Below are 22,232 nucleotides of genomic sequence, written 5' to 3' on the forward strand. Positions count from 1 at the left end.
ATCATGTCCTTTCCCTTATTTCAGCACCCCCTCCAAGTCTTAAATCCTCCAGACCTGACCATGACCAATCCAAGGACCCCACTCTCTGACAACAACCTGTCTTCCCAGATTACTCCCACAAGAGCTTCAACTCCATCAAACTCTACACCCGATTGCAGTCTCCGATCCAGCAGACCATATAGTAATCAAGAACTTTGTTGGGACTCTGGGTAAGATGTCTTTCCTTCTTTTATGAATTTGTCAATTTTTCTTATCAAGCAAGTAGTTACTTATGATGAAAGTTTAATTTTAAAATAATAGGAAAGGAAGTTGGGGTAAAATATTCAGTGCATATTCAACTGAAGTCATGGTTTGACAGAATCTACTCAAAAGAAACCAATTCAAATTATGTGAGTTGACAGAATATAAATTCTGATTTCATGAAAGATATATTTAAGATTGATTACTCTTTAGAGAAAACTCAAGAATTAGAAGTTAAACCATAGCCCTAGATTTTCAATTAGTTTGAAATGAAGTCAGTTGACAAATGAGTATAATTATGTTGCCTTCTATGTTTTGATTTTTATTGAGTGTGTCCATCACGTAAGTAGAAGTTTTATTAAGTTTGTCCATCAAGTGCATAGAAAATATTTTGCCTTTCATATTTTGACTTTTCTTGGGGTAATCATCAGGGGTAGCACAATGCCAAATGCCAGGTAGGATTAAAAGTGAATAAGATAAATTACTATGATCAAGAAATATAAAATCTAGAAAATCACATTAAACAACTGCTTTTCGATTCAATAAACTGCTGAAATGATTCCAGCTTTCCAACTTGGGACAAAACGAACTGGCAACATGTCTCAAGAGAACTGATAGTAAATGAGACCTGGTGTTTCATACACATACAAATTATATTGCTTCTCAAAAGTGTTGGTTTTAATAAACTTTCATTGCTCCTCTGGGGAAAAAAAAAGCATATGTAATAAATCCTATTTAGTTCTTAAATATTTTATGTTCCTTTTCAACCAAGAATGATCATTTTAATCATTTTGGATAGGAACATGCTTATATATGAGTTTTAACTTCAAAAACGTTTTTTATTTCAATAAGCTGGAAAATTCTGCAATGAGTGTTTGACATTCATATTAAAGCAATCCTTAAATATTTATTAAGCCTTTCGAAAACAGCAATTTAATATTTTAAGAGAACGGTTTACTTGGTAGCAGACAATTTAAGAACATGTTCTGGTTCTCATTTGAAAGAATTGCTACATTTTTTCTCAGACTCACATTTTCTGTCCATTTCCCAATTGTGACAGCCTTAATGAAGAATGTATAAGAATTAGTTATTATCTAACACTACAAAACATTCAGGATGTAACATGAAATTTGTGAAAAGTTTTACATTTTATACCAATCTTTCATTTCTGTCTCACTTTTAGAAAGACTTTTAAGAAAACAAAAACACAACTAAAATTATCCTGTCTTTCTAATCAGATTTAAATTAGATCTTTAAAATGCTAGTTTCTCCATACTATGAATAAAACTAACTTTATTGCTAAAAATGTTCAACATAATCTGACAATGTGGGGTTTTTAATTTGTAAAAAATATAACATCAACAAAGCAAAATAAATCAAAGTGCAGTAAAATGAAGTATGCCTATAAAAATCTATTAATGAGGAGCCAGAGGGCTTCCCAACACACTTCTCTCTTGTGATTCTACTACAGCAGCTGCCTGGGCTTGGATTCTTGGGTTGGTAGTAACTCTTCTGAGGCTCCAGTTTCTCTTTCTGAAACTTCTACTTTCCAGCTCCTTCTAAAATTGTGTAAGGTCTGATTCTTAAAATAAGTTTCTTGTCCCATAACACAGACGGGGTATTTTCTGGGTTTTCCTGACTAACCCTGACACACGGAGCATAAGGGCTAGAATGAGGGCACAACAGGTCTGTGTATGCACATATGGAGGTTAGAGGTCATCCCATCACAAAGGAGATGGGTGATAGGGAGGGCTTATCCATAGGGGCCACAGGTCCCTATAGACCAGAGGATCAAGGCTGTTCAAACAACTTACAAAGGGATGGCTTCCTGACAGGTGTGGCCATTTCTTAAGGCTTTAGCATAGTATTCAAGGTTCAGGATAGAGACTGTAGAGGGTTAAAGAGGCAGGGGCTAGATCTTATCCTAAAGGGATTGTCTGCCTGATTTTCTCACTCTCCTTTGGAAGGCCAGTAAGGGGAAAGTTAAAATGTCAGGCTTTCCACCTTTTGCCATGAGGTATTTAGGAGCAGGGGTAGAGATTATACATAGAACTTAATAACTATACAGGAATATATTTAAGAGGTTCTTATGATTAACTTTTTCAGGAATGGGCTTTTTACCATTTGAAACTATGTGACTGAGAATATCTTGGCTTTCCCACATAAACTATCACTTGTCAGAGTTTAGAGATCTAGAGTCTAATTCTTTTCTTTCAGAATTTTGGGAAAATTCGCCGATCTTCTAAAATTTAGAGTGGCTAGTAATGGGCTCAAGGCGAGTCTGATTCCCCTTCCTTCATAGGTAATGTTATTAAACATTTCTAACTGTGAAACAGGCACAATTTTCTAATTTTTCCAAGGCTTTCAGAAGTTTCAGTAAGATCATTTCCAGACATGGACCTGTTTGCAATAATTTGTTTTCTGGCACTCAGTAAGTGGTTTTCAGTTCAGTATCAAGGATTTCAGTCACGTGTATTTTCAAGATTTCAGTTTGCAGATACATTCTTTGATCTTCTACGAGTGCTTCTCCTCTGCTCGATTTTCTCTCTGGATTCCTAGTCTGCAAAGAGTCTATTTCCTCTGACTGTTCTCATGTCATTTGATTCTTTCACCTTTTTTCTAATCTTTCAAATGTTGCTCTACTCTCAGAAAGATTTCTGGGGTCGATTTTCTAACTTATTAATTTGGCTTTTAACTGCGATCTCAGGCTTATCCCAGTTCTTGGACTCCTAATCTTACTTTACCAATGCAATTGCAACTGCCTTTGAATCTCACTGATTCCATTACCCCCATCTTCACTTTCAAGTCTCCTTTGTTCAATCTGTTCTTTTTGTAAATACAGGTAAGAGTCTGAATTAGGACCTGGATTTAAGAAAATTTGTAGATGAGTTCAGTATTAGTAGCTGATAAATACAAAGATGAATGTCTCCTGGGGTTCACAAGTGACCCTGAAGTTGTGAGTAGGTTGGCTTCCCTTATGGGTGGGTGTGGGAGCTGAGAGAAGCCAAGAAGACAGAACTTCTCACTCTACTGCAGTGAGCAAGGTGATATGCGGTCTTGGAGTAGTCAAAGCCTCAGCAAAACTATTACGGCATGCTGTCTATTCAAAGTCAAGGCTGGGGATGTATATGTTGGCTAACTACTCTTGGCACAGGATACTGGCATGGTTCCCCAAATCCTGCCATCAAAATAGACATCAAAGCCCCATGCTGACCATCCTCTAGCTCTCCCTGGACCCTGTCTTGGCTGCCTGAAATCTGAGGTTTAAGGTAACCTGTCCATTTCCTTCCCAGGCAGGCCTTTCCTTTGCTTGTTCATAAAAGATACACAGAAGGCACAGTTTATGACGATGCGGTCAATTGAACTTATTAGTAGTTCTGACTAAACTTCCTATAATTTCTTCTCTTTCTGTGGTCCGTGGTCCATGAAATCAAAAGCAACAAAGAATTTACTGGTCCATTAGAGTTTAAATCAAGGACATCGAGCAAGACAATCAATAAACAATGTGAATTGGCTGTCTGCATACCTCTGCAGGAGCTTTCGGAACTGGACCACAAACCACTGGGGAGACACAAGAAGATGCTGCTTCCCACGAGGTCAAACCCAGGGTGACATCGGACCCCACATGCTGCATTGAAGTGGTTGTTGCAAGTGTTTCGGATAAAGTAACCGTTTTCAGGAGGCTTCAGGGCAGGGCAGTGGACAACTAACATTGACAGAAATAAAATTAAAAAGCAAAGCTAGCCTTTGTCTATAAAGCATCCTCCCCCCACATTTCCTGTTTAAGAGGACATTTTATACACAGAGCTAAACTACCTCCAGCATTCCCATTTATTGCATATGAATTTGCAAGTGCATATTTGGAAGAACACTTACATCTCATGCTTAGTAGGTATTTGTTTCTAATTAAAGACAGACTAAATATTTAAGCCTGAAAATTTTTTTATCCATGTGAATATGAAATTTTCTAGTTCTTGACCTTCATGTGTCATTTGCTATTTTCCTTCTCAATTAAAGCAGCATAAAATAAGGAATGAGTAAGGCCAGCAAAACATGTCTGTCACAATCCCAGGACCCACAGCTTCTTGTACAAATTATTGGCTAAGTAAATATTTTTAATTTTTGGTATGAATAATTTCAAGGGACATTACTTATAAAAATATTTTCTTTAAATTGATTTAACCATCACCAGGGTCCAAAATAGCTCATTTATTATTCAAATTTGCTGTTAAATTTGAGACTTCTCAAGACTTCCCTGGTGGTCCCGTGGTTTGAGAATTCCTTGTTCCCATCACAGGGGGCACAGGTTTGATCCCTGGTCGGGGAGTTAAGATCCCTCATGCTGCATCCCATGGCCCCACCAAAAATATTTATCTGAAAAAAAAACTATGACTCCTCTCTTAACATTCATTTTAAATCTTTTCTAAGTCTGTTTTCATAGTTGATACTTCTGGAGTCTCAGACCTCCTTTCTCTGGAACAAGATAAGGCTATGTTCAGTGATAAGAAATGCTAGATAATAAAAACAAAGAATTTTCCCCAAATAAGATTAGAGGATCATGCCCAGTGAACTGCATGAAAACACTGGCCTTACTTCCCTAAAAGAGATCAGCTTTTATATTTCCTATCTGCCAGCAGTGGGATCCTTACCTTTGCAGGTCTGGCCAGAGGCCTGGTACCCCTCCTTGCAGACACAGTCTTCAGGGGACGTACTTCCGGGTGGAGAGGTGTGATTTTCATCAGGACACGGAAGGCAAGTGCTGATTCCTCCCGGTGAACCTTCTGGTTTGTATGTCCCGGATGGGCAAGCTGTGGGTGAGCCAGGGAAGTCCATTTTATGTGATATGTCAGTAGATAGTGAGCAACATTCTGGAAACTGATTGGGGGAAAAAGAATCCCAAACAATAGCTTTCCATAGAAATAATCGTACAATTCAAGCAAGGAGAGAAACCAAGATTTTTTTTTCTTTTTTTAGAGTGATGTAGTTTGTAATCTCGGAGAAGGCAATGGCAACCCACTCCAGTACTCTTGCCTGGAGAATCCCATGGACAGAGGAGCCTGGTAGGCTACAGTCCATGGGGTTGCTAAGAGTCAGACACGACTGCACGACTTCACTTTCACTTTTCACTTTCATGCAATGGAGAAGGAAATGGCAACCCACTCCCGTATTCTTGCCTGGAGAATCCCAGGGATGGAGGAGCCTGTTGGGCTGCCGTCTGTGGGGTCGCATAGAGTCAGACATGACTGACGTGACTTAGCAGCAGCAGCAGTTTGTAACCTGCAGGTTATGAAGTAGCCTCTTGCTGCTGCTGCTGCTGCTGCTAAGGCGCGTCAGTCGTGTCCGACTCTATGTGACCCCATAGACGGCAGCCCACCAGGCTCCTCCGTCCCTGGGATTCTCCAGGCGAGAACACTGGAGTGGGTGAAGTAGCCTCTTAATGTCCCACAATTACAATCACAACACACTGCAGCATGATATGGCTGGGTTGATTTGCGGGAAAACTCAAAACAGTGCACTTGAGGGGACTGAAAGGAATCAATGATGCTCAGTGCTTCAAAAAATCTTCTAAAGACTGTATACCCGTATTCTAACACCCCCCACCCCAACCTCTGCAGCTGCATCTCGAGAACCGCGCTGCTAACACTCACTCCCAATGGAACAGAATGACTGTAGACATGCAAAAATTACTGTGCCCTTTGTTTTGGTTCAAAGTACTTGACAAAGGATGAGGAGAAAGTAAAGGGCTTGAGGGAAATGATCCTACTGATGAGAAATAGGCCCTTTGAAGGAAAGAGAATCACAGACTCTGCTTTTCCCAGGCTCAGGGGAAAAAAAAAAAAGATGAAAACAAGATCTAACTGACCTTGCTTCATATTTTCTCTTTGCACCAACAATGTGGCTTTGAACCTGTATTTACTCTCTCTAGAGTTACACTTCTGTAAAATAACTGAAAATTAAGAATTCAATAATAGAAGAAATTGTGGAAATAGAACTTGCAGTGCCTAGTGAAGCAAAACAAATGTAGCATTGTCAAGTAAGCATTAGACCATTTTTAAAAAGTAACAACCAAGGAATGTACACTTATGTGTGATGCTATTTGATATACATGATCTCATTTAATACTCACAGTACTAATTAGTATTAATAATTACTAATATTTTTATGAATAAGTACATTACTTTTATTAGTACTGTGTACATTTTAAAGAGAAAATGGAGGCTTAGAGCAACCTGATGATTAGGCTAAAGTTACTCAGTTAAAAGGTTATAGAGCTATGAGTTTTGTTTGTTTGTTTGTTTTTTAGTACTTAACACAGACTGGTTCCAAATAGGAAAAGGAGTATGTCAAGGCTGTATACTGTCACCCTACTTATTTAACTTATATGCAGAGTACATCATGAGAAATGCTGGGCTGGAAGAAGCACCAGCTGGAATCAAGATTGCTGGGAGAAATATCAATAACCTCAGATATGCAGATGACACCACCCTTATGGCAGAAAGTGAAGAAGAACTAAAAAGCCTCTTGATGAAAGTGAAAGTGGAGAGTGAAAAAGTTGGCTTAAATCTCAACATTTAGAAAACGAAGATCATGGCATCCTGTCCCATCACTTTATGGGAAATAGATGGGGAAACAGTGGAAACAGTGTCAGACTTTATTTTTTTGGGCTCCAAAATCACTACAGATGGTAACTGCAGCCATGAAATTAAAAGACGTTTACTCCTTGAAAAAAAAGTTATGACCAACCTAGATAGCATATTCAAAAGCAGAGACATTACTTTGCCAACAAAAGTCTGTCTAGTCAGAGCTATGGTTTTTCCAGCGGTCATGTATGGATATGAGAGTTGGACTGTGAAGAAAGCTGAGCACCGAAGAATTGATGCTTTTGAACTGTGGTGTTGGAGAAGACTCTTGAGAGTCCCTTGGACTGCAAGGAGATCCAACCAGTCCATTCTAAAGGAGATCGGTCCTGGGTGTTCTTTGGAAGGAATGATGCTAAAGTTGAAACTCCAGTACTTTGGCCACCTCACACAAAGAGTTGACTCATTAGAAAAGACCCTGATGCTGGGAGGGATTGGGGGCAGGAGAAGGGGACAACAGAGGATGAGATGGCTGGATGGCATCACCGACTCAATGGACGTGAGTTTGAGTGAACTCAGGGAGTTGTTGATGGACAGGGAGGCCTGGCGTACTGCGATTCATGGGGTCGCAAAGAGTCGGACACAACTGAGCGACTGAACTGAACTGAACATTGGCTTATTATATTTTTATATTGAAAATTCAACATCACATTAATCTTGGTTGTAATTAGCAAGCAAATATTTTTTAATTAAATACATTTAAACTTTTCCTCTTCCTGTTATCATTTGTTTAAGGCCTGTTTCTAGGTAGATAAGCTCTGGCTTATTTTTTTAAAGATTTTTTTTTAAGGTTTACAACAAAATTGAGATGAAAATCTGTGCTAGAATTTTACAGCAAATATTTATACAGCATTCACTATGTCCCAGGGACTGTTCCACATATTTTGTAAATTATCTTTTTAATCTTTTTAAGAAGTATCATAGAAATGACACTATGAAGTATCATTTATCTCATATTACAGATAAGAAGGCAATGGCAACCCACTCCAGTACTCTTACCTGGAAAATCCCATGGACGGAGGAGCACAGAGTCGGACACGACTGAAGTGACTTAGTGACAGATGAGAAAACTAAAGCACTTAAAAGTTAAATAACTAGCCAAAATTATATAGTAAGTGACAAAACTGAGATCTGAACTAGGATAATTTGGATCCAGAAGCCACGTTTTTTATCACTACATGTTCTATGTCTCACACCCAGGTCTCCTAGATGTAAAAGTCCTTGTTTCAACAACTATAATGCTAAAACCAGAAACAATCAGCATTGAGATAGAAGATTCATAATGTTAGTTTTAGAAAAAGTACTCATGTTTCTAACATTCTTGATTATATTTAAAAATGAAAGAGAACATTTTCCCATGTACATAGTAGAAAATTCCAGAACTTGATAAATCTGTAGCTATTTAAGAATGAAAGAAACATTTTATAAATGTTTTTATAAATTTATAACTATTTTATAAATAGTTATAATGATGTGTGACTTATAAAAAGCACTTCAGCAGGAAAAAGGGGAACATGACTTCAAAGCATCATAACATTAAATATTGAATTATTCATATTTCTGAATATTCATTTCTATAAAAAGTTCAGTAAATATTTGCACAGATCTTCACAAAGACGCAAGACAACACTGTCTCCCTTAAACAGAAGTCAGCAGCTGTAGGAGAAAATGATTAAGAGAAATACAAAGATGGAAAAGAAAACAAACTGTAACAGCAAAATAAGTTGTCATTGGAGGCAGTAAAAAGTAGCCATAAAATTCCAAATCAACAGAATTGAGTAGATCTTGGATAAGTTGTAATATTAATGTAAGAAAATACTCTTTACTTGAAATTTTAGTGCCATAAAAACTCATCAAGTTCCAAGCAGAATTAAAGAGTATTTCACACCTAGAATAAAGGAAAAGTATTACAAGCAACTAAGAAAGAAACAAAAATCAAACTGACATTTCACTTCTCCTGTGCAAAAACAAATGTAAGGAAAAAGAATAAGAAATATAGCTATGTGGAAAAAATATTTTGAACCCCAAATTCTGTATTTGGACAAACTACTGGCAAATATGAGGAAAGAGAAAGACATGTGAGAATGTGCATGGCTTCTGGAAATCAATATGTATTTCACTGATTGAAAAGAAGTCAAAATAAAGTATTCATACTTGAGAAAAATGGTATTGAAAAAATTACTTGAGATTAAGAAAGTAGTGGAACATGTAGTATATTGCTAAAATAATTGCAAAAATGAAAACAAGTGTCAAATAAAGCCCCTTCTTAAAAAGATATATAATCCAAGGGAAAAAAAATAATCTTTACAAATTACAAAGAAAAAAGATTTAAAATCTGAGAGAAACTGGGAGATGGTTGGGAACAGGAAAAGGTGAAGTTCTCATTTCATATACACCAATATGATAAAACTGAAAGAAAAACAGGTTTAAATTTGGACACAAAGAATACACAAAACTATGAATAGAAAAAGTGCACAACCATCAAATCAGTGGGGGAGGAAAAAACCACAAATAACAAAGATATAAAAACATAAGACAAGAAAATAGCAGAGAGAATTAATAACAAAACATCATAAACTAAGCTAATGGAAGTAACACCAACCATATTATTTACCATCAATAAGAGTAATGGGTTAATTTAACCCTGTTGATAAGATATAAACTTAAAACAAGCCAGAAAAATAGGTTAAAAATAATTGGATGTACCAAGACATGTTAAATATTTCCAAAAAATCTGCAAGAAGCAAACAAGTTACTACCTCAAGGAGAAATAAAAGTTTAACACATAAAGGGCTTTTTCTAACATATGAAAATAGGATAACTTCAACAGAAAAGTTAACAAAGAACAAAAAAGCTGGAGATTAAAGAAATGACAATGACCAATAATTGTTGCATACATAGTCTAACCTCACTTATAATGAAGAAATGCAAACTGATGACTACTTTTTAATTTGAAAAAAATTGAAAGGATATTAATAGCCATTCCTATTGTTGGCAGGCATGTGGTCAAACAGGTTTTCTCCCACTTTGTAGGGAAACCTGAGGGTATACACTAAAACCCTCAAATGGAGCCCTTCTTTTGATACAGCAATTAATTTCTAAGAATTTGTCCAAGTGAAAGTCAACATTTCTTACCTACACATATAAGTACGTATAATTGTTAATTATACACATAAGTATGTATAGTTCTTGTTTGTCATTACACAGCACTGGAGATAATACGAATGTCAAGACTCGAAGGGTCTGTTAAATTCTTACGACACATCCATCCAGTGGCATATTAGCCATAAAAATACAACTGTTGACAAGAAAAGTCAATAAAACTGTGTAGTCAAGTGTAAATAAAAGCATGTCTCAAATACCATATGTGTTGTATGATCTTTTGGCTAATAAATGTATACAAATCTATAAGGTTATGTACACACGGTATGTTTCTCTGGTGGTAAAGAATCTGCCTGCAATGCAGGAGACCCAGGTTTGATCCCTGGATCAGAAAGATCCCCTGGAGTAGGAAATACAACCCACTCCAGTATTCTTGCCTGGAGAATCCCATGGACAGAGGAGCCTGGCGGTCCATGGGGTCACAAAGAGTCGGACACAGCTGAGCAACCAACACACACAGTATATATTCATGACAGAATTACGAGGCTTCCAAGGTTGTTTATTTTTGCTGATCTACATTTTCTTGTTTTGTTACACTGAATAGGTACTGTGCCAAAACATTCAAAGTAAATGAAAACTATGTATAAGAGAAAGTCATTGTCTCAAACGTATATGTTTCATTTCACAGTTACTACTTCTCTGACCTCAGAGATCACTTTGATTCCTCGTCCTCCTTCCATCTCTTTCAATATTGACATGAAAACCATGTTGTTTGGATTTTACTCCTTAAAAACCCTCCAAGTTTCACCTATCTCTCCATCTGCATTTCTCTTATCTTAGATCTCAACTCATCACCTCTCTTTCAGATTTTTCACAAAATCATTTCACTGGTCCCTCCTCAGTCTTCACCTCTACTCTTTAACCCATCTTAGATGTTGCTGCCTGAACATTTTTCTGAAATAAAATTTGAGCAAATCACTTTCTACCAAAAACTTCACCAACAGGATGAAGTCTTCTCTCTTTAAAGTGAAAGGAAAGTGAGGTCGCCCAGTCGTGTCCGACTCTTTGCGACCCCATGGACTGTGTAGCCTACCAGGCTCCGCTGTCCACGGGATTTTCCAGGCAATAGTGCTGGAGTGGATTGCCATTTCCTTCTCCAGTGGATCTTCCTGACCCAGGGATGGAACCCAGGTCTCCCACATTGTAGACAGACGCTTTAGCGTCTGAGCCACCAGGAAAGTCCATCTTCTCTCTTTACTTAGATCTATAAAGACATCTTTGATCCACCTGTAACCTTCCTGTGAGTCTACTACAATGAATGCGTGAATTCCATATCCTGATCAGAAGCTGCTTCAGAATTGAGCAGAGACTAGTTGTTTGTTTATTTATTTTAAAGCCTTTATTGGACTTGTTACAATACTGTTTTTGTCTGATGTTTCATTTTTTTGGCCATGAGGCGAGTGAGATATTAGCTCCCAGACCAGGGATTGAACCCACACCCCCTGGACCACCAGGGAAGTCTCAAGCAGAGACTAGTTTGCACCACACCTCCCCCACCTCAGTATACTGGACTTGGCAGTTGGACCAGTTTACTTAATTTTTCTGAGATTTAGTTTCTTCGTGTGCAATTCCCTTACAAATTTGTTGCTAGGGTTAACTGAAATAATGTAAGTAAAGAAACATGCCAGACATGTAGTTGGCATTCAGTAAATGTGATAATAATGCCCCCAACTTTTAATCTTCTTAACCATGAAAGCGCTAATTATACTTCTTTTATAGGCTTGTTGTGCCCAGTAAATGCTCCGGTGCTTGGTAAATATTATCTCCCTCTCTTCCCTCTCCTATCTTCCACTTAGCTTCTGCCTTGGCATATGCTGTCCTTTCTCTGAGTGAAACTCCTGCACCCCTCAATGACTCATTCTTCAAAGCGTCCCCAACTTTTTGAGATGGGTTTTGTCACCTTCATTTCTGTGCCCCGGAAAATGTTACTCTCACCTCTCCTGGCACCTATCACACTGTATGTAACATACACACTTGTCTCTGTCCCTCCATGGGGAACACACTCTTGTAAGTTTAGGGAGTCTTCTGGTCATCTGACTCAGCCTTTGCTCATCCCATTGCCCGAGCCAGCAGTCACTCAGCAAAGGAGGACAGAAGGTGGAGGACGGGTTAGTGTGAAGGAAGGACCGAAGTCAGAGGGACTAACAACCAGGGCAATGTGAAAGGACATTAGACTCTGAGTCAAGACAATTGAGTTGCTATCTTGGCTGCTCCACTAACAAGCTACGGGGTCACTGCCAAGGGTTTTTTGTTTTGTTTTTTTTTTCTTTTCCTACAAAATACAGAAGTTACATTTAATGATGGTTGTGACCTTTCTGATGCTATTACTGAATGATTCTATAAATAGACTAATACTAAAAAGCAAGTTAAAGAAACTTGTCACATGAGCAGTCAGATTTTATCTACAGATTTTTTTTTTTTTTAATTTTATTTTATTTTTAAACTTTACATAACTGTATTAGATTTGCCAAATATCAAAATGAATCCGCCACAGGTTTACATGTGTTCCCCATCCTGAACCCTCCTCCCTCCTCTCTCCCCATTCCATCCCTCTGGGTCGTCCCAGTGCACCAGCCCCAAGCATCCAGTATCGTGCATCGAACCTGGACTGGCAACTCGTTTCATACATGATATTTTACATGTTTCAATTTATTTGAAAATGGTATTACACAAAAAGGAATTAATCTTACACTGTTACTCCCCAAAACCTTTTAAGTAATAAAGAATTTACAACATTGGAGAACAGTGTTTTGGATAAAAATATCCAAAAGTACATTTGGAAGTATATTGTGAAATTCATAATGATAATCGAAAACAGACTTGAGAACTATTTAAAGGCATTGCACAATTCTAGTGGGAGAGGTGTAATCAATTTCTTTGATTCCCAAGGGAGAAAATTCCTCATCTAAAACCAAGCAAAAGTTGAAAAGATGAAAAAGTTTGGTTTGAAAAAGTTCTACAAGTGATGGTAAAGACTAGGGCACAGTTTTTTTCTTTATTGTATGAAATGATTCCCTTCCTGGAAATGTACCAAGTATTTTTTTAAATTGTTCTTTTTGTTGTCAAAATAAAATTTCTCCTTTCAGAAACATCTTAGTAGTTATCAGCTACGATTACTGGAAGGGTGTTTCTTGAAGATATCACATGCTAAGATTAGATTTTCCTTCTGCCAACACAATTTTTTGACTGAAGTAAATGAAAATATCAACCAGTTTGCAATTCATAAAATCTAAAGAAGTCTCCATTCTTTAATTATCAATTCTTTAGATGACTATTTCAGTTAATAATATTTATTATACAGTAACTTACTTTATAAAATTCCTTCTCATTAATAATCTAAGATTAATTTTAAAACTCTCCATAAATATTAAGAGCCTATGTTCTTTGCACAATTCCCCTTTAAAGCTTAATGAATTTCTTTAAAGAATATAGTTTTAGGGCAGTTGCATCAGCTCCCTTCAGGCTGTGAAGTACACAACTCCAAGAGCGCCCATTCATGAAGATGAAAATATACCCGGGAATTGTGGAAATCAAAAGTTTTCATTTTGGCTATATCTAGGTAGGGGGCCCCTGGAAGAAAGTTCTTTATTATTACAATACTATGCTTCTTCTCAACTTTATGGATTCATTCTGAATAAGCAATAATTCCTATAAATAGTGTGCTAGGGTTTTGAACACAAGGACCCACTGCACTAGAAAAGAACCAGCTTCCCCAGGCTAAGTCAGTCCTTGTCACAAGTACCAGACAAGGACCTAGGCATACATACGAGGGACTTTCTTATTAAACAGTCAAGATCCTTTCCATTTTCATCAAGGATTAGACGAGGAGACTACTGACTGCCCTGGATTCTGCACATCTGAATCTGTGTATAATGAATTAGCATCCTGCCAGCCTCCCTGTGATTGGTTAACTCATTTGGCTGGAACACAGGTTATCTGGACAAAATTATGGGCAACTGCATGGTGCCATAGCAGCAAATGGCACCCTAGCTGCAGGATGCCATGCTGCAAATGTAAACACCTGCTCTGACTAGAAAGGAGATTAGTGATGGATTAGGACAAGTCTATACAAAAACAAAAAAGCAAAACATTCAAAGGCTGTGTGCAAAAGAAGACAGTGAAATAAGAGTCACGTTACGAATATATGTGTACACACATACATACACATATAGACATAATATATACATATCACATATAAACACATATATCACACACAAATATAACCTGGATGAGTACATAACATTTATGCAAAGTATTTTTAGTTGAAAACTCTGTATTCTTAATTGTTTTAAGGTATGAACTGTCTGGGTGAGAAATGTGACATCATTTTGAGTTTTATAACAAAACTCTGTGTGTAATCACTTTGACGAAAGGTCTCTGGAGATTTTAGAATTATCTTTAATTTTATTTATTCCTCCTAAAATAGTTAATAACTCAGACTGGTATAAAGAAGAAAATAAAATTTACCATAAGCTATACTACTCTGGTTTAAAGTGAAAGTAAAGTCGCTCAGTTGTGTCCGACTCTTCGCGACCCCATGGACTGTAACCTATCAGGCTCCTCTATCCATGGGATTTTCCAGGCAAGAGTGCTGGAGCGGATTGCCATTTCCTTCTCCAGGGGATCTTCCCGACCCAGGAATCGAACCTGGGTCTCCCGCATTGCAGCAGACGCTTTACCGTCTGAGCCACCAGGGAAGCTGAACTCTGGTTTCACTATGCTTTAAATGTTTAATATTTAGTTGGATTCCAAGTGTTTTTACAATTAAAAACAACTTTCCTACAATCATCTTGTTTCTTTACATTTTTCATCCACTATATTTTTTTCTTAGCAAAATAATATTAACTTTTCATTAGCCTGTTGCTGTTTAGGCACTAAGTCATGTCCAACTCTTTGCGACCCCAAGGACCATAGCCCTCTAGGCTCCTCTGTCCATGGGATTTTCTAGGCAAGAATACTGGAGTAGGTTTCCTTCTCCAGGGGATCCTCCTGATCCAGGGACTGAACCCAAGTCTCCTGCATTGCAGGCAGATTCTTGACCATTGAGCCACCTGTGATATTGGTCCTGAGAAACAAGTCAACTGGCCTAGTGTTCAACATAATGCTACCAAAAAACCTGAAAGCCTTAGCATTTATATCTCAGACTACAACGAAGGGACAATTCTCTTTAAGCTAAATTTCATGATTATCTAGAAAATCACTGATCTTCAGACAGTAAATTCGTACTATACTACTAAGTATTTCATTAGCCTACTGTCCATGGGGTCGCAAAGCATCGCACATGACTGAGCAACTAAACCCAGCAGCAGTACTGTCAAATTATTGCATATTCCCATCAACAAGAATAAAAATACATATTTTACTGTAGTCTCATTACCACTGGGTATTAACAGTTTTTTAAATTACCAATTAATCATTATTTAAATGTGAAGTCCCAGACTTCCCTGGTGGTCCAGCGATTAAGAATCCACCTGCTAATGCAGGGCACCCAGATTTGGTCCAAGAAGGGCAGCTAAGGGCAACATCGGAGAAGGCAATGGCACCCCACTCCAGTTTTCTTGCCTGGAGAATCCCAGGGACGGGGGAGTCTGGTGGGCTGCCGTCTCTGGGGTCGCACAGAGTCGGACACGACTGAAATGACTTAGCAAGGACAACATGCCGCAGGGCAACTAAACCCATGTACCACAACTACTGAAGCCCGTGTGCCCTACAGCCTGTGCTCTGCAACAAGAGAAGACACTGCACTGAAAAGCCTGTGCACCACAGCTAGAGAAAGCCCACAAACAGCAACAGAGACCCAGCACAGTCAAAAATAAATAAATACATACAATTTTTTAAAGTTTAAAAAAATGTGAAGTCCCAAGAATTTTAATGCAACAGACTTTCAACTTAAATTTAGGGCGAATCTCTCTCTGAGATTCAAACATGTGTAGGCCCAACAGAAGTCTATTTGCTTACAAAAGTTGAGAACCTTCTGGGTGAAAAGTTTATCTGTGCTAAGGGTAATATTTAAAATGTTACCAAGATGGCATGATCGTTGATCAACAAGAGCATACATAAGCTGTAGCATTAAGCAGAGTTCTGGCATGCCCACTAATCTGCTGGGCTTCCCACATGGCACTAGTGGTAAAGAACCTGCCTGCCAATTCAGGAGACATAAGATGCATGTTTGATGCCCAGCTTGGGAAGATCCCCTGGAGGAGGGGATGGCAACCTACTCCAGTATCCTTGCCTGGAGAATCCCATGGACAGAGGAGTCTGGTGGGCTACAGTCCACAAGGTCGCAAAGAGTTGGACACGACTGAGCAGCAGAGCAACTTACAGCACACACACACACACACACACACACACACTAATCTGTAGATGAGACCTCTCTAGGTGCTGGATTGTAGGAGAGATCAATGAGCCTAGAGAAAGGGGTCAGATCAGTAAAAGGGCATTTAGGGACTTGGGGGCAACACTATTTTTACAAACAAGCATGTATGTACTTCAACATTTTGACAACTTTTATAACCGTACTGAGACACGTGTTATGAATTAGCTTGTCCTAAGGAACAAGATAAACAATACACATTTGGACCTAGTAACACTTGTCTTAGTAGTCAGAAAGGAAGAAGATTCTGAGTATAGTTTGGTGTTGTCAGACTTGTTTCCCTTTGGGTCAAATAAAGAGTGATGAGGATGAGTAAAGTCACAGGCCATAGTCGCCTTTCATGTTTTCCTTCCTCATCTCCTCTACCTCGATTCAGTAGGACTTTGGGGGTTTGGAAGTACAGATAAATATCAGTTGCTATGCCCACTGTTGCTGTGATAATTTTGGACCTTATTATTTTATGACTTGATTTAGCTGTAACCTCTATAAACACATTTCTTGTTCTAGGATATATACAGAGTCAGTGATTTCTGTCACAGATACCAAATTAATATTCTTATAACATGCCTCTCAAAATGCCATATTCCTGCTCAAAAATCTTCAAGAGCTTATCGTTGCCAGTTGACCAAAGGCCATCTCTATAGCCTGGAATTCAAGTCCCAGTACAATTTAGTGCCTCCTTACCGCTCTTGACCTAAATCCCACTTGTTCTATTGATTTAACCTACTTTCCCATCCATACAAGCTAACTTCAATCCCCATCACAAATACTTTTCATTGTCCACAATAGTATCCCCTTTCTAACTGTGCTAATCCTATTTTTCAAACCCAGTTCATCTTCACAACTAAAAGTAAATTTTTTTTGAATAGCCATAGCATTTTACGTATCACATATGTGTATTTTGTACATCACATTTTATTTTTATTCCACCTCAACTGCTTAGAACTGGATTAAATGTAACTCTTGGTTCATGGCACACATTCTGACTTCTTTGTAATAATTATAGCCCTACTTTATATGAAGTTCCTTTAAGGGAAGTACTATGTAATAATCAAACCTTCTGAAATACCTAAAAGATATTCAATAAATAGTTAAATGAGTCAATGGACAGATTTAAAAGATTTCCTTCTATAGTTTCCACAAAACCTGATTCAGAATGACCCGTTCTGCCTGGTATTCTTTCTGATGATCTGCGTGGTCTAATCTACTGCACCTTGAAATACTCCACTCATTTAGTCACTGTTTCCCTTTCAGATTCCCATATTCAAATGTTTGGATTATTTTCTGAATTTTAATCTGCGTGTAAAGAAAATTGCAAGTATTTTACTTTGGCAACTACAATGCTTTCAACATGTTAAATTTCACCATGACACCACCTTTCTCCCTTTCCATCCCTTAAAGGAGGGTGTGGTGCAAAAGCCACAAGGGAGAATCCCTGGATGAGAATTCTGCTAATTACTACTGGCTATGACACTGTCTGACCTTCTCTGTGTTATGTAACCAATTGGAGAACTGTTTTTTTCTACCACGACACACGGGTGATCAAGTTTACAGCCAAGTAATTGTAAAACTAAAATGTTATGAGCCTCTCTAGGGGTGAAAAGGATATGACAGGTAATGGGATTCCTAGGATAGAAGAGTGAGATAAGAGCTTTGCCTGAAGTCTTCAACAGATGATTATAAAGGGCCAAAGTACCATGTTATGTAATAAAACATGAGGGAGATGTTATCCAGACTTGAAGCAGGAGTGGGTGGTCAGGTAAGCTTTGTTGGTCAAAGAGATTTCAGAAGTGAGACCAGAACCATGAATAAAAGTGAGGGGATATAGAAACAGGGTGATGGCATTTCAGACAGAGGGATCAACATGTGCAGACTCAAAGGCAAGGGAGGACAAGCTTGAAAACATTCTGAGTTCTCTCTAGCTGGAAGAAATGGCGGGTGAGGTTAGAAACGTCAGTGCAAGAACCACTGGGCTGAAAAGGTCACTTTCAAAAGCTAGGAATTTATTCTTAAAACAATGAGAAAAATGACAATAAGTTAGGACATTTGAAGAGATCACCTTGGATGCCTTTTGGAGAATGATTTTGAAAGGCAATAACATTCATCCTCAAACATGGAAAGACTTACTCACCCCCACATATGTCTATACATAAGGATGATTTAAGAACTTAATTATAGTTAACTTTTTTTTTTTTGCTTAATTGCTTTACTGTTTTTCTCCATGACTCCCATTTTCCTTTTGGCTATCTTTGGTTTTCTAGAAATAGAAGTTATCACTGGGCATAAAATATGAGGAAAATGGACACCACCCATTCTAAAGACACAACATGTAAAGAACAGTATCACTGGATTGATACAGCCATCATGGAAAAAAGTGTCAACAGAAAAGAAAGAAATGATGCACATGAAAAGTAGAGGCATCTGTTTCTGGGAGGATGGAGTAGATGTATTTTTCCTTAGTCCTTCTGCTAAAGTACAGCTAAAACCTGTGGATGTTATATATAAAATAAACATAAAATGACACTGATAAGGCAGACCCCCCAAGGACCTCAAGATTCAAAGAACAACATGCTGGTAAGTTCCCTGGGCTTTCTTTTCTCTCACATAGCCCCGACTTAGAGCTGAAGAAGCTGGAAACCTCAAAACACCAACAGGGGTGGATATAAAAGCCCCCAAACAACAAAACACACTTCTATCAGCCAAAGGATGAAGAAAGGGGCAGGCTAGTGAAATAGATCACTTTTGGACAATAATCAATCAACCCTATTCTAGCCAAACACTGCAGAAAAACCTGTGGCCCAAGCCGAACCTTACCAGGCAGAAGCCAAGTAGACACAGCCTAATTTCCATTCCTGCAAAGATCTAGAAAGGCACCCACACATGTCTGCCAGGGTTGGTATGAGAGAAGGCCAAGCAGAGAGATGGGTCTTTCATATCAATGGAGACCAAAGGGGTGAGGATGGTGTCTCACTTCCATACTCACCCAGAAGTAACAAAGATTCCTTCCCTGCTCCACTGGAGTGGGTCTCAAGAGTAGGCTCAGTGGTATATGAGAACTTGCACTACACCCAAGCAGTGAAGAGGTTCCCTCCTCGCAGTGTTAATGGAGGCCACATGGAGAGCAATCAGCAGGCATCCAGACCCCTTCCATCCCAGGGGAACCAGTGGAGGCTAGCAAAGAGCATGGACTTCCATCCACATCCAGCAGTAATGAGGATCCCCTCACGCACATACATGTCAGTGTCAGTCAACAGGGCAAATGAGGAACCTGGGTTTCTATATTCACCTGGAGGTACTCCTCCCTCTTCCCCTGCTGGAGGAATGTTTATAAACACTCACGAAATGACAAAATCAAAGACTCAAGAGAACAGACTAGTGGTTTCAAGAGGTTAAAGTAGGGCAATCAGGGGTAGGAGGGAAATGTTTGTGGTTCTAAAAGGACATGTTATGGATTCTCATGGTGGTGATGGTGTTCTATAGCTTGACTGTATTAATGTCAATATCCTGGTTGTGATATTAAACTATAGCTTTGCAAGATGATACCATTGGGAAAAATTAGGAAAATGGTAATAAGGGATTTCTCTGTATTAGTTCTTAAAGCTGCACATGACAATAATATCTCAAATGTGTAATAAAAATTTAAAAACTGAAAGGCAGAGAAGCAAAAATTTCAGGGTGCATCCAGAAATACCCAAGACACAGAAACTTTACCTCGGAGCCTGCAGTATCTGAGTCACTAAAGAGGTATGACTGATTGCAGGCCAGGGATATTGCTTTATATATGGAACAGAATATGACGAAGAGTATGCACGCCTATTGGAATGACTGGAGAGAGGTATTCCTCCTAAAGAAATTTACTATTTGACCTCTTATGCATCTATCAGTTTCTATAAAATTTTACAGTTGCCCATGAGGGTCACACATTTCTCTTTGAAATTATTCTTAGGAAACATTTTTTTTTCTTATTACTATAAATTGGATTTCATGACATTTTTAAAATTTATTGTTTCACTGTTATGAGGTCTTTATCTTGCCACCTTACAAATCTATTCTATTAATTCTAGTGGTTTTCCATGGATTTCTTTGGATTTTCTAGGTTAGCAATAACATCATATGCAAATAGTAAAACAGCTCTTTTTTGTTTTAAATATTGATGGTGAAAAGGAGTAACCATGCCTTATTAACCTTTATGGTTATGCCTTTACATATTTCACATTTCACATATAATGTGTATTTGATTACTCTTTTCTCATAACTTATTCTATAGTTCATGATTTATTTTCCTACAACTGCTTCCATATTTTGACAAAATCTATAAATGTCAAGGTTTTATGAAAAATTTCCCAAACATGAACATATGCTTCCTTGGTGGCTCAGTTGGTAAAGAACCTGCCTGCAATGCAGGAGACCTGAGTATGATCCTTGGATTGGGAAGATCCCCTAGAGAAGGAAATGGCAACCCACTCCAGTATCCTTGCCTGGGAAATCCCATGGACACAGAAGCCTGGAGGGCTACAGTCCACAGGGTCACAAAAAGTCACGTACAACTTAGGGATTCAACCACCACCAACATATGTTACATATAGCAAAAATGGTTTGCTTTGTATTTGTTAACTACTGCTTAAATGGTAAAACTCCACAATATCCTGGAATGTTCTCTTGACTGTGCTATGAATGAAAACACTCCCCAAACTATGAATCATCAATACATGCAAATAGACTTGCACATACAAACAGACATACATATACACAATACCATGGTTTTAGAGCTAAATTTGTAAAATAATCTCAGTGTAACTAGATAACATGAAAGGCATAAATGTGTGATTAGCCACTTCCTACTGTTGCACTTGAGCTTCCAGATGGCTGACTTTGATTCTTAGCCAGTGCTTCTAAGGGTCAGTAGACTTGTTCACCTTCATTTCTCCAAAAAAGGAATGGAAAATTCCCAGGAAATTGGGAACCAAGCAGAGTTTCCATATGCTGTGTTCCAGTATCTAAACATGCAATTTACTTTATTTACTCATTCATTCATTTACTCAAAATTTATTAATGCTGACTCCAAGTTCACAGCCATGTAGCAGAGGCGATAAAGTGGGGGACAGAGAGAGAGACATCCCTCCCCTAAAGGGATTCAGAGAATATCAAAGGAAAAAAACATACCACAAATGGTGATACTGTGTGGTAAGTGTTAACAGAAAAAAGATATTTATGAGAAGCAAAAAAATCTAGATCAAAGTGTGCCAGGACAACAAGAAATGAAAGGGAAAGTTTCATAAGAAACGTGAGTTTGTTATGAATCCTGATGGACTGGTAAAACTGAACAGATAGACAAGACATGGACTATTCTAAGCAAAGGAGGATAAATTTGGCGCCATGAAAGGGCTTTAAGCCTAGGAAGGCTGGAGCATAAGATACTGTAATGTTCATACCCGAGAGATTATTTAAGCCTGGTAGAATCGCATGGCTTTCATCTTTTTTATCAAACTTTCAAAAGAGATAAAATGTTTTCTCAGTCTTTCATGAAACCATTAATTCACTTTGTCAATACAGAGCAGGTGTTGCAACCTCAGTAGAAGGTGACATTTGGAACTTGTCACAGCTGTTTGGTGTACTGTAGGCTATTTAGCAGCGTCCCTGGCTGCTAGTCACTGCTAAGTCACTTCAGTCGTGTCCGACTCTGTGCAACCCCATAGACAGCAGCCCACCAGGCTCCCCCGTCCCTGGGATTCTCCAGGCAAGAACACTGGAGTGGGTTGCCATTTCCTTCTCCAATGCATGAAAGTGAAGTGTGAAAGTGAAGTCGCTCAGTCGTGTCC

At 38.4% G+C, this 22,232-nt stretch overlaps 1 protein-coding gene across 2 annotated transcripts in view; it reads right to left on the reverse strand.

Moving 5' to 3' along the window:
* SVEP1 (sushi, von Willebrand factor type A, EGF and pentraxin domain containing 1) overlaps positions 1–22,232 on the reverse strand; it is a 229,895-nt gene that overhangs the window by 127,676 nt on the left and 79,987 nt on the right. For both annotated transcript variants that reach the window (XM_055579296.1, XM_055579294.1), the window contains exons 4-5: positions 4,890–5,048; positions 3,767–3,946 (exon numbers count right to left, since the gene is read on the reverse strand). In XM_055579296.1, the coding sequence (XP_055435271.1) occupies positions 3,767–3,946; positions 4,890–5,048 (339 nt within the window). The remainder of the gene's footprint in view (positions 1–3,766; positions 3,947–4,889; positions 5,049–22,232) is intronic.

This window comes from Bubalus kerabau, chromosome 4, assembly GCF_029407905.1.
Source record: "Bubalus kerabau isolate K-KA32 ecotype Philippines breed swamp buffalo chromosome 4, PCC_UOA_SB_1v2, whole genome shotgun sequence".
NCBI lineage: Eukaryota > Metazoa > Chordata > Mammalia > Artiodactyla > Bovidae > Bubalus > Bubalus kerabau.